The sequence below is a fragment of the Eptesicus fuscus genome, chromosome 6 (genome assembly GCF_027574615.1).
Source record: "Eptesicus fuscus isolate TK198812 chromosome 6, DD_ASM_mEF_20220401, whole genome shotgun sequence".
NCBI classification, from domain to species: Eukaryota; Metazoa; Chordata; class Mammalia; order Chiroptera; family Vespertilionidae; genus Eptesicus; species Eptesicus fuscus.
The window spans coordinates 24014364-24028150 of NC_072478.1; the positions used below are offsets into that span (position 1 = coordinate 24014364).

Below are 13787 nucleotides of genomic sequence, written 5' to 3' on the forward strand. Positions count from 1 at the left end.
TCCACAGACTGCATGGTCTCAACCTCCGTTTTACAACCTGGAGTTCCCTGGGCCAGGACCTAGCCCACGCCTGGAAGCTGCTTTCCGCCAAGCTCCCTGCAACCCCCTCAAGTTCCATGTACTTGGGGAGGGATAGGGTCAGAACCCCCTTCCCTCACCTCCCGCCCCAGGCAGACAGTGCTGGAGAGGCGCACCTCAAGGACCAGGTGGGAAAGAAAGCCACGTTAGCCAGGAAGATCAGTGAAAGCCTCGGTTTAATTGGAGACAAGATCGAAAGATTATCATCGATCAATGGACTGATTGATTGACCCTCAAAGTGGATAAACTGGAGTACCTCCCGGGGGTCTTGTGCACCCCCCATGGAAAGAGGAGCCCTGATTGGGGGTGGGATGGTCCATCTCAACTGTTGCCAGTTGAACCCAGCCCTGGGCAGGGGGAGGGACAGGCTCTGCCCAGCCCTCACCCCCTGGATGAACCGACTCCCCATCAAACAGCGCCGAGCCCACCCTTTTGGGGTCTATGGTACAGTTGGTATAATACAACTGGAATAGGGATTCTCCCTCTTGGGAGATCCCCACCCTTCCTTCCCTGACTGGGTCAGCCGGGGAAGGGCAAATTTATTTTCCCTTTTTGCCTCTGTAGAATAAATTTACAAACCAACCTTACAGTATGTACAAAGAAAAAGAAAGAAAGGAAAACAAGAAAACAAACAAAAAAGGCCCACTCCGGTTGCCGGCTAGGACAGAAACTACTTGCGCTACAAAAATGAACCCTGTACAGTATCATGAGGGTGGGAGAGGGTGGTACTCCCCAGTGGGATAGACAGACAGATGGAAGGCTGCAGGGAGGGGGAGGCTACAGTACCGTGTGCTCAGAATCGAAGGGGTGGGGGCAATGAGAGAGGCCCTGCCCCACCCAACTGCAGAACCAGGCCACGGGGAATAGGGGAGAGGGAGGAGGGGGTCCTTCCTTCCAAACAGTCCCCCATGGCTTGGAGAGAAATGGCCTTGCATCTGTCTGTCATATTGCTTGGGGAATAGTTAGGGGACAAGGGGAAGCTTGGCAAGGTGGAACAAAGGAGAAATGACTTTGGTGCCAGGGTAGGGAGGCCCAGAAAGGGAATGTGGGTGTACACCATTATTGCTTCCTCCTAGGGCAAAGGGTCAGGGAGGGGGGCAGGAGGATGCTGGGGGGATGCCTAGGATGGGGCTCTGGGTCTGGCCCCGCCCCACCCAAGGTGCAGGTGGGAGCCACTGCAACCCTCTCCTATGGCCATGAGAATCATTAAGGCAGAAACAAGAGGAGAAGCAGCTGGAAGCAGGGGGTGCAGCTTGGAGCTGTCCCCCCAAATGGAGAAAAGTCAAACGGAACCCAAAGTGGAAGGGGAAGGGGGTGGCAAGTGGAGGGAGGATCAGGCCCTCCTCAGAGCTCAGACCCCAGGCTGGTGGTGCAAACGTCCCCTTCACACCTTCCCCTCCCAGCATCCTAAGTTGTACAGCATCCCCACGCCTGTCCCCGAGTCAATATTGCCAGGTTTGTGCAAAATGAGGTGGAAGACTTGGCGGGGAGGCAGTGAGCCTGAGAGGGGCTGGAGCTGGGGCCTCTCACAGTGACCCGCCCCACTGGGCTCCTGCCCAGAATGGCTATTCCCTGGCTGGATTCTAGAAACCCTCCAAATTTAGGAAGAGCCTGGAAGGAGACCTTACGCCTGCTTGGGCTCAGGTGGAGAGCCCACAGAGGCTGGAAGACTGGGCCTGGGGCCTGGGAGGGGGGAGGGGTCGGAGATGGACCAGGGGAGCCGGGAACAGGAGCATCTACAGTTGCTGTGTTTCATCCTGTTTTGTTTTTTTTTTCCCTGTTTTTTTTTTCTTTTTTCTAAAAATGTAACAATGAAAATTCCAAAAATAAAACCCCTTCCAGAACCTCAGCCCCTCCTTCCCCAGGCCCCACCTCCAAAATGTGGCCCCGTGGGTTGGGTTGGGGGTGGGGAGGAAAGGGGAAAAAAAGAAAAGAGAAAAAAACCCCACTTTTCTGTTTTCTTTTTTCTCAGGAGGCCGAAGAGTCTTTGAGGCAGTGAAGGAGGCAGTCGGGGGACGATGGTGGTGAAAGGAGGCAGGAAGGGTGAAAGGGTGTAGAGGCTGAGGCTCAGGTAGGGCCTCCAGCAGACCCCCACCCACCAGGGGCTGGGAGTGTGTGTGGGTCCTCGCCCAGTGTCCCTGTGCAGGCACAGCACGCCCTCTTGGCAGCCTGATGATGCTCTTTCTGGGCCCCCACCTCGGCTGCCTTGGAGGGGAGGCCCCGGAGGCCCGGGGCAGCCTCTGGAGTGGGTGGGGTCCTCAAGGCAGGCAGAGCGGGGCTCTCTGGAGACAGGGCGTGGGAGCTGCTACAGCCCATGGCATCCACCGATGCATCTGGGGATGTGGACTCATCCTGGCCCACAGCCACACTGTCTGCTTGCTGTGTCAAGGACATTTCCTCCACCCCCACCTCCGTGGATGCATCTTGGCCATCGACATCCAACAGTTCCTCCGCTGGGGGTGCATCCTGAGCCATGAATAATTCCTGCACCTCAACTGCACCCAGGGCAGAGGACACCGCCTCCTCCTCCTCTTCATCCAGCGTCAGCTCAAATTGGAACTTATCAGGAGGGGTTGGGTGGTCTGGCCCCTCCGGCTCCTCCTCAGGTGGTGGCGACGGACTCTGCCGAATGGCGCTGTAGTACCAGTCCCGGTTATCTTCCAATGTGTCCAGGATCTCCTGGGCATCTGGGTGGACCAAGTCAGCCCATGTCTCCCACAGTGGGTGCACAATATAGTCGATGAAACCCACCTGGGGAAGGGAGAAGAAGGATAATGAACCTGTGGCCGCAGTGGTAAAGATGGCACCGCCATGCTGAGGGATCTAATAAAATTTAAAAGGGAGACTGGGAAATGTAGTTTTCAGCTGGCCTGTGGGATCAGGACGAAACCAGCTCTCCGACATCCCCCGAAGGGTCCCCGATTGTGAGAGGGCACAGACCAGGCCGAGGGACCCCACCAGTGCACGAATCTGTGCACTGGGTCTCTAGTAACTATATAATAAAACTATGAAACTGGCTTTCATCAAGTGTGGGGATGATCTGCAGGCCCAGGAGACATTTGAAAATGTCTAGAGACATTTTTGATTGTTATGCCCAGAAAGGGAAGGGTGTTCCTGGCATCTAGTGGGTGAAGGCCAAGGATGCCGCTCAACACCATAAGATGCACAGGACGGCCCCACCACAGAGAAGGATCTGGCCCCAACTGCCAACCCAGCCAAGGCTGGGTAATCCCGGTCTAGAAGGGCATACACACCAAACTGGAAAAGGTGGGTCTCACTGGGAGGAGACTAGAAGCGGGGAGGGTGAGAAACTCTTACATTCACACTTAAGTGCTGAGTTTTTTATGAGAGGGCATTCCTGTCCCTCTTGTTAAATTAATCAGCACATATACTAGTAGACAAGTCAATGCATCCCATTTCAAAATCCTCTAAAAATCAGGGACCGATTCACTGGCCAAGTTAGGATACCAGAAACAGGCTGAATCAGCATAAGGCCTGTAACTAAGGGCCAGCTAAGCATTAGTGATACTATGGCAGTTGCTGCAAATGAGTTAGAACTGTCTGAAGATGTGTGTGCCAGAGGCTCAGTTTGGTTGTTCTGTGGAGGAGAAAATGCTGCGTATTTCCCATCAAGATAGAAAAGAATGCCCTCACCCTAAGCGGTTTGGCTCAGTGGATAGAGCGTTGGCCTGCGGACTTAAGGGTCCCAGGTTCGATTCCAGTCAAGGGCATGTACCCTGGTTGCCGGCACATCCCCAGTAGGGGGTGTGCAGGAGGCAGCTGATTGATGTTTCTAACTCTCTATCCCTCTCCCTTCCTCTCTGTAAAAAAAATCAATAAAATATATTTACAAAAAAGAAAAGAAAAGAAAAGAATGCCCTGCCAGCATGGCTCCGTGGTTGAGCGTTGACCTATGAATCAGGAGGTCATGGTTCAATTCCCAGGTCAGGGCACCTGCTCGGGTTGCTGGCTGGATCCCTAGTGTGGGGTTTGCAGGAGGCAGTCGATCAGTGATTCTCTCTCATCATCGATGTTTCTATCTCTCTCTCCCTCTCTGAAATCAGTACAAATATATATTTAAAAAATACAAACAAACATCGAAAGAAAAACAAACTAAGACTTGAAGCAGGTCAGGACCTTCTGGGCTTGAAGCTCCAGGCGCGGATGAGGCGGGAGGCTGGTGTACCTGAGACTTCTCCACCGAGGCCGTGTGCTTATCGCACATGGGGCTGATCTCCATGCCACGCTCCCGTTCCCGGTCGCCCTGCTGGAAGAACTCGGCCATGATGCGGTCTGTCCACTGGCGGTACAGGTCCAGCGGCTTGGTGGGGTTGCTGAGGTCCGCACAGTGCACCATGTTCCTCAGGACCTGCACAGGGCACGGGCCTTCAGAGGCCATGCTCCCCCTGTCCCAGTCTGAGGCTTCAGGCTTCCTTACCTCCCCCCCTTGGGGGGAGAGTGGGTGAGGGGAAGATGAAGAGAGACAGAGGAATAAAGGGGGAGATGAGTCGGGGAGAGGAGGGAGATAAGAAGGGGTTAATGGAGGAAAGGGCAGAGGGAAGGAGGAAAATGGAGGGAGGGAGGTGTGGGGGAGATGGAGGGAGGTAGGGGAAGTGGGGGAGAGAAGATGGTGGGGAAGAGGGGAAGGGAGGGGCAGGGAGGGGTTGGTGAAGGGAAGAAAGAATTGGGGGAGATGGTAGGAAGTGGGGGGAGATGGGAAGGCAGGTGGGGATTGGAAGGGGAAGATGGGAGGGGAGAGAGAAAAACAGACAGGAAGATGGGCAAGAAGAGAGCTGGAGGCTCCGAGAGGGGCAGCAACCCAGGTCTGCAGGGTGGAGGGGAGGGGGAGGGGCCAGTCTTCTTATAGGATGTGTGAAGGGGCACCTGGATGCGGTCGGAGTAGTTGTCCAGCAGGAGGACCCCTGAGCTGGTCACTTTCTTGGTTTCTACCATGGTCTTCAGGTCAGCTAGGAGCGTCATATGCTTGGACATGTCGGTGGCCAGCACCTGTGGACAGGGGGGCTGTCACAGGGGCCACGGACTCTCCCCGCCAGACCGCTGGCCGGCCGGAGCTTCTCCAGTGTTCCCTGGGTACAACCGGTCCCCACAGGTCCCGCCAAAAGAACTCAGACCTTCCCAAGGTGCCACCCCTCAGAGCCGACCTTTCCCGCTCTGCCCCCGCCCCGCCCACCATGTCGATGACCATCTTGCGCAGGCTCTGCCGCTGGCGTTTGCTGAGGTTCTGGAAGATGTCACAGTTGTCCTGCTGCAGCAGCTTGAAGCCCACGGCCAGGTGGTGGTTCTCCAGCACCGACTCGTCATTGTACATGAGCGCCAGCTCCGAATCTGCCCAGGCGGGGCGGGAGGTCAGGGGGAGAGAGCGCCCACAGGTGGGCCCCGCCCGCCCGCTCCATCCCAACAGGCCCCGCCCCCTCCAGCCAACAGGCCCCGCCCATCCAGCCAACAGGCCCCGCCCACCATCCCAACAGGCCCCGCCCCCTCCAGCCAACAGGCCCCGCCCATCCAGCCAACAGGCCCCGCCCCCTCCAGCCAACAGGCCCCGCCCCCGCGGAGGGCCACTCACTGGTGTTGATGAGGAACTGGTTGGAGACCCCAGGGTGGTCCACGTCGTGGATGGCAGCCGCGAAGAGGGCGGCGAGGATCTCCAGGTCCGTGAACACAGCCTGGAGGCAGAGAGAGGGAGTCAGAGAGACACGGGGTTAGAAAGATGGGGGATCAGAAGGAAAAAGAGAAGGATCAGAGAGAGGAACAGGGTCACAGAGAGACGGAGGTCAGAGGCCCAGAGTCAGAGCGATAAACAGACCAGAGATGGGCAGTCAGAGAGGGGCAAAGCGGGGGGGTAGGGGGGTGTTAGGGGGACGGGGTGAGGCGGTGCTCACGTCCAGCGCAGGTGTGGCCAGCAGCACGTGGGTGGACTGCAGCACATCGGCGGCGTGCAGGCTGTTGTGGTAGGCCACGTCCTGGTGGTAGTGGTCCTCCAGAGTCAGCATATATGTCACCATCGTGTCCACCGGGATGTGGAACTTCTTCAGGAGGTCCCGTTCCTGAGGACAGGTATGGAGGGGCGGTGACCCCCACTAGCCCTTAGCTCCCCGCCCTGGCCCCCTCCCTCACACTGCCCCTCACCCAGCCCCACTCAGCGCCCCCCTACCTGGAATATGGTGTACATGACGCAGCTGAGGGAACGGCCCCGGGCATAATCTGACACGTGGAAGATGTTCAGGCCCCACTTGTTCAGGTCCTCCAGTTCCTGGAGGAGATGGAGGCCAGACATCAGGAGCCTGTGAGGGCTTAGGTCTGAAAGCAGCGCCATTATTGCTGACCCAGGGGGTGGCATGCTCAGTAGTATAGAATTTACAGCCCAGGTCCTACTGGGCTGAGAAAGAGCAAAGCAACCACAGCGACTTATCTGCCAGGCACTGCACTAAGCACTTGGTCTCATTTGACAGGGGCAGAGAAGGGATGTGATTTACCCAAGACCCTGGAGCCTCGAGCTAAACTGCTCATGGGGGCCAGGAGGAAAGAAACATGGGCTAAATTTCCATGTCTTCCCAGGATCCAGAACAGAGCCAGCTAAACACTGGGGGACCCAAGGCAGCACTGGCCAGGGTCAGCTCACAGAGGGCTACAATAAATGGCGGCTGAGTGAGCCACTGAGAGAGCAGCACGTCTATTGTACAAATCAATGTGAGGGCCCCTTGGCTCAGGGTCTCTCGGAAGGGTCAGACGCCAAACCCAGGTCTGGCCTGCCGTGCACACTGTTGGGGTTCTGCCCAAATCCCCTTCACTGACCAATGGCCCACCTCCTAGCTGCTGGGACTGTTGCTTCTAAGGCTCACAGCTGCCCCATTCTCCTGAAAACTGCTTTGGTCCCCACAGGGGCTACATGGAGGGGATGATGCCATCCACCCTGGGGCAGCCAGTGACGGCACAGGGCGACAGAGGCCAGCGCTCTCCCCTCAAGGTGGGATCCTCTCTGCGGTGCTGTTCACAGCTCCCCATGAGATCCAGCTGAGGCCAGGCTCCAAGGGAGACCACCTCCTTGCTTAGCTCCTTTCGCTCCTGCTCCCAAGAGTCTCAGGAAGTTCATGTTATGCCCCTCGCTTTTTTTTAAAAAATATATCTTATTGATTTTAGAGAGGAAGGGAGAGGGAGAGAGAGAGATAGAAACATCAATGTGGAGAATCATTCATTGGCTGCCTCCTGCACACCCCCTACTGGGGATCAAGCCTGAAACCCCGGCATGTGCCCTTGGCTGGAATCGAACCCGGGACACCTCAGTCTGCAGGCTGACGCTGTATCCATTGAGCTAAACCAGCTAGGGCGCCCCTCGCTTTTATGACAGACCTACATTAGTACCTTTAGTTTCTGCTAACTGAAGGAAATCCAAAGAGGACGTTTGCCTTTACAAAAAAAGGGGAAAAGCCACAACAGAAAACAGCGTTTAGCTTAGCGTTTGTTTTGCAGCAGCGGTTACACAGGCGGCAGCACCAGCACGCTGAGCAGCGAGAGCGGCCCTGCCAAACTCCTTCCCAGGGACCGCACCGGGCTCCTGGGCATCCAGGCCCCAGAGCCGTGAACTGTGTCTGTGAGCACCTGTGCTTTATGCCAGTTTATTTTGTGCAACCATTAGCGAGATGTGGCCTAAGTATCAGAAAAGCCTAGGAGAGCTTGTAAGGGTGTTACACTTCATGTAAAACTGGATGTAGTTAAGTGTTTTGATCATAAACCAAATAAAGACACGTCAATTAACGGCAACGGCTTCATTTTACACCGTGTGGGTTTACGGAAGGTTTCGTAGGAATGCTCTGGGGACTCGTCCACCCCAATCCTCATCTCAGGCTAACCCAACACCCAGTCCTTCCCCAGGAACCCCTGCCCCTCTCCAGCCCAGCCCCTGCTGGGCCCCCACCCACTTGGGCCAGGAGCTCCTCTTGGTCTGTCTTCACCCCAAAGCGGGGTACGCTGGCGTCTGTCAGGCTGCTGCTATGCATCATCTTCTTCACCCCCGTGATGTGAGACATCGGCTGGAACTGTGGCTCCGGGGGTGGGGGCTGGTGGGAGGGTCTCGGCCGAGGTGCCCTTTCTCCATCCCTCATTGTGGGTGATGGGATCTCCACGTCATTCTGCTTGTCTGTAGAAGATGGAGGAGAGTAAGCACGGGTCCCCCTCAGAGATTCCCTCATCTGGCCCTCAGCCCCCATCCCATTAGCTTTGGGAAGTTTTGCCCAGGACAGAAGACTCCTTCTGGGTGTCCTGCTGTTGGTTACCCATAGCTGGAAACCAGAGGGGAGGTAGGAAGTTTTTGGGGAAGTTGGTGGGCTGGAGTGGGGATTTTGGGGTCTGCCAGGAGCTGGGAAGTGGCCCCAGTCCCATCGCAAGGTTTGGCAGGGGGGTGGCATGGGAAGTCAGGAAGTGGGGTGGGGATGTTAGAGAGAGAAGCTGCCTGCCCTGATTGGAGGTGGCTGGGAAGACATCTCCATGGTGACAGAGAGTACTGGTGTGGGTGGCCAGTGCTGGGAGGAGGGAGGGGAGGGTGGTCTCTGGCTCCGTGGACCCCCACCCCTACTGGGTAACACCAGTCTGCCTGGCAAGTAGGCCCTGGAGCCTTTTTCCTGCTTTCAAGGGCCTCCAGAACCCAGTCAGGGCCACCCATTGTGACCCTCCCCAGTCAATGACAGGGCCCTACTGGGTCATTTGCCTGCCATGCTCCCATTGGCTGGATCTCAGAACTTGGCACAGCCACATCCCCACTGGTGGGAGCATTTGAAAATCAGAACCTTCTCTTAAACTTGGGGTGGGGTATACATCCCCTGACTGTGGGAGTCTTTGGTGATGAATTGTGAGGGTGAAATCCTGAGTTTGTGAGGAATATTCTCAGCTTGGGCTCTTGAGTTCAGAGGGTAGGGTGAGCTTGAGGGTTCCAATAAATGAGGGGTATTCTGTATTAGGGTGCCACTGAGAGGAAATGCTCCTCAGTTTGGGGAATCTCTTCCAGGTTCTTAAGCTTTGGAAGTCTGTTGAGTTTGGATATCTAACGTTTGGGGATACTATTGAATTTGGGAGACTTTTCAGCTTGAAGGTTTTTTATTTAAAGTTTGCAGGTCTTTTATGGATTCTTCAGGGCAGAAGTTTCCTTACGTTTGAGAACCCTCCTGAGTTTAGACATCTCTCTTGAATTTGGGGGGGGGGGCTCTTCTTAATTTGGGGGACTCCAAGTTTGCAGATTCTATTGACTTTTGTGGGGCTTTTCAGCCTGGAGGCATTTTCTTTCCTTTTTTAAAGTATTGGTTTAAGAGAGAGAGAGGAAGACAGAGAGAAAGAGAGAGCAAGAGGAACATAGACTTGCCAAGCCCCCCATTCATGCGTTCATTAGTTGGCTCCAGCAGGTGCCCAAGGAGGGATCCAGCCCATAACCCGGGGGGGGGGGGGGCACGCATCAGGACAACACTGCAACCAACTGAGCCATGCGGCCAGGGCTCAGCCTGGAGGCATTATCGAGTTTAGGAATTCTACTTGAGTTTGGGGGTTTCTTGGGGTCATGAGTTTCAGAGTTCCATTGGGGTTCCACTGAGTTTGGGAGAGCTTTTCAGTTGGGAGAGATGTTTAAATGTGGTGTTGTACAGAAGTTAGGGTCCCAATGGATTTGGGGGCATCATGAGTATGGGAACTCTTGAACATGGTGACTTTGACCTTTGGAGAGTTGAGTCAGAGTCCCTTGGGCAAAGGTGGGCAATAGGACCCAAGGTCTGGGGGGCCCCTCCAGCCCAGGTGTGTACCCCTGTGCGGGCTGCCCTTCACTCACCCAGGAATGTGGTGGAGATGTATTCAGAGACCTGGTTTCCTGACCTGCTCATCTCTGACAGGTGTGTGAGTTCCCGGTTTAGCATCCTCTTGAACTAAGGTGAAGGAGGCAAGAAGGAAGGAATGATGGAGTCGAGGAAAAGGGGGGAAGTCAGCCTCATCCAAGAAACTTCTGAAGACTCCATGAGTCCCTCCTATTTCTCTGTTCAGCCAACAGAGCCCCCAGCAAGCTGCCAGGAGGGAGGGGTCAGCCCTTCCGCTCCTCCAGCTCCGATGGGAGTCCCCAGGCTTTGGGAGTCAGGACTGGGCATATCTCTCCTTGCCTGAGGAAGTGGGGCTCCCCTGCCCATACTCTCTCCCCCTCCCCCCAAGGAGGAGCCAGAGGGGCACCTGTGGAAGGGAGGGGCTCCTAACAGGAAGCCAATGAGGTATCAGGAGAATCCCATTGCCATGGAGATGGGAGTCTCCTTAGCAACTCCCCTTCCAACCAGCTTCTGAGCTTGGGGGAAAGGCGGGGTAGGCTGCAGGCCCTTTAACCCTTGCCTTCCCAGAGCTACTCTTGGCCCCTGGGTCCCCAGACATGGACCCCACTCCCTGGGAGTCCTGCCTCCAGCACTCAGCCCAGTTGGGAAGGAGGGAACACAGTTCCCAAGTTCTGGGCGAAGAAAAGGTTTGTCTGGAGCAGGGGAGAATAGTGAGCTTAGGAAGCCCTAGTTTGGTCACCCGGCAGAGGGGTTTCCCCATCATCGCCCCCTCTCCCCTAGCCTCAGGAGGCGGACAGATGCACACATGAATGTAATATACCCGGCACTGGGCTTGGGGGCCTCTCCTGGTGCCCCCATGCTCCTTCACACAGCATCTGCTGTGACATTGTGCAAGGAGGAGAAAGGGCATCAGCTCCCCGCCCCCCAAGCTGCCAAAGCACCCCAAAAGCAGAAGCCGACACTGTCCAGAGATGCAAGAGGGACACTGGGCAGGAAGGGTAAGCCTGAGTGCCCACACTGGACAGGCACTTACTCCACCCAGTGCTGCCCAGAGACCCCGGGCACACGTAAACACACACACACACACGCACACACACACACACGCACACACACACACACGCACACGCACACGCACACGCGCAAGCAAGATGGACCCACAAAGTCACAAACCGCACACAGATTTCCGTGTTACACAGTTCACACAGCCTCAGACACATAAATGAAGGGGCATGTTCGATAAGGTGGTCACTGACACTCGAGGTCACATGCCCCAGAAAAATCATGTAGTTCTGGACTCACAAACATGTCCAACACACAATACAATCGGAGCCATATGATCTCAGACAGGGCTACCCCATGACCCAGGCAAACAAGCATATAGTTAGGTGGGCCCATACCACTGCAGACACACATGTGTGTACTGACAGTCACACCTAGAGAGATCCACACCCCAGCCACCCACCTCTACACCCAGCCCTGGGCCACACATAAAGACACAGTCATAAGCATTCATTTCCAGGCCACACACGTGCACAACTGAACACACAAGTTCAGACCACAGGTTGAAGGGTCAGAGGTCAGAGGGTCTCCTGCCCATCCACCACCCGGAGGTCCCCTACCTGGTCCCACCAGCCCACCAGCCATGGCTTGGAGCAGGTCTCGCAGAAGAAATCCACCAAGGGCATCTTGGAGTCTAGCCCTGCTCAGGGCTGCCGCACACAGAGGCAGAGCTTGGGGAGTCCTGGGGTTAACGGCCACAGTCTGGGGTGGGGGTGGGGGTGGGATGCTGGGCAGGTGGGCAGTGGAAGGGGGAGCCGCGGAGGGGCCTGGGCCGGCCCAGCAGGGCTGGGGGCTCCCTTCCCCTCCGCGCTCCCGGTGGCAGCCCTGGTTACATGGTCTGCCAGCCCCTGGCCTCTTCGGGCCCCCCCACAGCAGTGGTCGGAGGTGGCCAGGGACCTCTACCCATGGAGGGGCAGGGCGAGGGTCCCAGGAGGCGGCTTCAGAGGCTCTGGGCTCCGTTTGTGCGCCTGTGTGTGCGTGCTCACTGCAGCACTGGCAGCCTGCATGTGATGTCAGCTGGTGCCGGGGGTGGGGGGGCGTTAAAGGGGCATCAGAGCCCACAGACCTCGGCCAGGCCCAAGTGGGGCTGCCGGGATAGGAGGACAGTACACACCCCCTCGAGGACATGCCTCCTCCATGGACACACCCAGAGACACAGACACACACCCAGATGCTCCCCACACTCACAGACATACGCACACTCTGAGACACACCTTCCACACGAACACAGCCAGGCCCTTGACACACTGAACACACACAGATATCCAGATGCCTTTAGTACTACAATGACCACATGCACACACACACACACACACACACACACAGTCACAACTCTGATGGGTAACAGCTTTGTAGGTATATAGCTGAGTACATGGAGATACAAATGCCTTCAGACACGCCCCTTCCAAGAACACAGACCCACACCCAGACATGGAGACACACGCCAAGGGACACACAGACACGGGACACACTTATAAACACATACTCGACACACCCACAGACACTGTCAAACAAACACAAACACCCATGTGCCCTTAGACACAAACATACCCTGACAAATCCATAAGGGAGTACACACACACAGACACACACACACACTCACAGATTCACATTCAGAGATGCAGTCACATGCTCAGATACTCAACACACCCTCAGGCACACAATTACCCTCAGACTTATGTGTTCCCAGACAAATCTCCACCCACAGGCATATGCCCTGCCCCAACACAGACACCCCCACCTGTACACTCATTTCCCGAGATGCTTCCTCCCACAGGGGCTGCCACTACGCCGCACAACTCCAGGGAGCAGCGTGCACTCTGCCTACTTTCTGAATGGTGATCCTGGGGCTGTGCAGAGCACAGTCTGCACAGCTGTCCATGGAGGCCCTGCACCCTCCCCTGCAGCCCTGCAAGCACACGCGTACATGTGCAAGCACACACAGAGAGTCACAAACACATGGAGAGACAGACACACCACAAATGTGGACCAACGCACACCTGTAGACACACAACCCTGCATAATCGCCTGTGCACACCCACACACCATCCACAGGTACACATGTGTACTCCACTCCTGACAGTCTCTTGGAACACACCCCCACCCCACACTGCAAATGTGCAGCCAACAAATGGACAGCCACACAGGCTCATAGCCACAGGTACATACCTGTAGACCATACAAGCACACGACCCCGCCCCAAGAAACATGATTGTCTATGGACAGATGTACACACACACACACACACACACACACACACACACACACACAACCAGGCTTCCTAGGTCCTGGGAGAAGTAAAAATCTATCGAAGCTGTGCCCCCACCCTATAGTCCTATCCAGATTGGCTCTGCCCACTGGGACCGCCCTGTTGCTAGCCCCGCCCCAGGCCCCACCCCACAGGCTCCGCCTAGGAATAGCCCCCCCCCACAGCCCCACCCAGGCACTGGGCCCTCCCAGCCGGCGGAGGTCCACACACCTTGTGGGACGCCATCTCGCTGACTGAGCGGTAGGTCTGCATGGTCTCTAGCTGCTCCAGACACCAATCCAGCTCCTCCAACGTCTCCCGGGCCAACTGCTGACATGTCTCCTCTGGAGAAGGGGCAGTAGGGGTGATGACTGACAGGATCCACAGGCAGGCCCTCAGAGGCCCCCGCCCGTGGCGATGGGGTCTGCCAGGTGAGTGGGGTACTGGGAACGGGGATGAAACAACTACCCTGGGTGAGGGACCCCCACTGGGGCAGTAAGAGGGGCCCTTTTCCACTGCCCCTGGGCTTACCTGACAGTGTGGCCTTGCAGACTGGGGTTGGGCCACTCAGTGGGGATCGCCTGCAAAGAAAT

General features: G+C 56.4%; 1 protein-coding gene across 4 annotated transcripts in view; it reads right to left on the reverse strand.

Moving 5' to 3' along the window:
• Nucleotides 1-236: 236 nt before the first annotated feature.
• Nucleotides 237-13787, reverse strand: part of PDE4A (phosphodiesterase 4A) — a 47865-nt gene continuing 34314 nt past the window's right edge. For all 4 annotated transcript variants that reach the window (XM_008158062.3, XM_008158061.3, XM_028134766.2 and 1 more), the window contains 11 exons: nucleotides 13726-13775; nucleotides 13426-13538; nucleotides 9905-9998; nucleotides 8016-8233; nucleotides 6251-6349; nucleotides 5979-6143; nucleotides 5663-5762; nucleotides 5270-5424; nucleotides 4963-5085; nucleotides 4265-4447; nucleotides 237-2829 (listed from right to left, as the gene is read on the reverse strand). In XM_008158062.3, coding sequence (XP_008156284.2) covers nucleotides 2146-2829; nucleotides 4265-4447; nucleotides 4963-5085; nucleotides 5270-5424; nucleotides 5663-5762; nucleotides 5979-6143; nucleotides 6251-6349; nucleotides 8016-8233; nucleotides 9905-9998; nucleotides 13426-13538; nucleotides 13726-13775 — 1984 coding nt within the window. In that variant the 3' untranslated portion in view covers nucleotides 237-2145. The remainder of the gene's footprint in view (nucleotides 2830-4264; nucleotides 4448-4962; nucleotides 5086-5269; nucleotides 5425-5662; nucleotides 5763-5978; nucleotides 6144-6250; nucleotides 6350-8015; nucleotides 8234-9904; nucleotides 9999-13425; nucleotides 13539-13725; nucleotides 13776-13787) is intronic.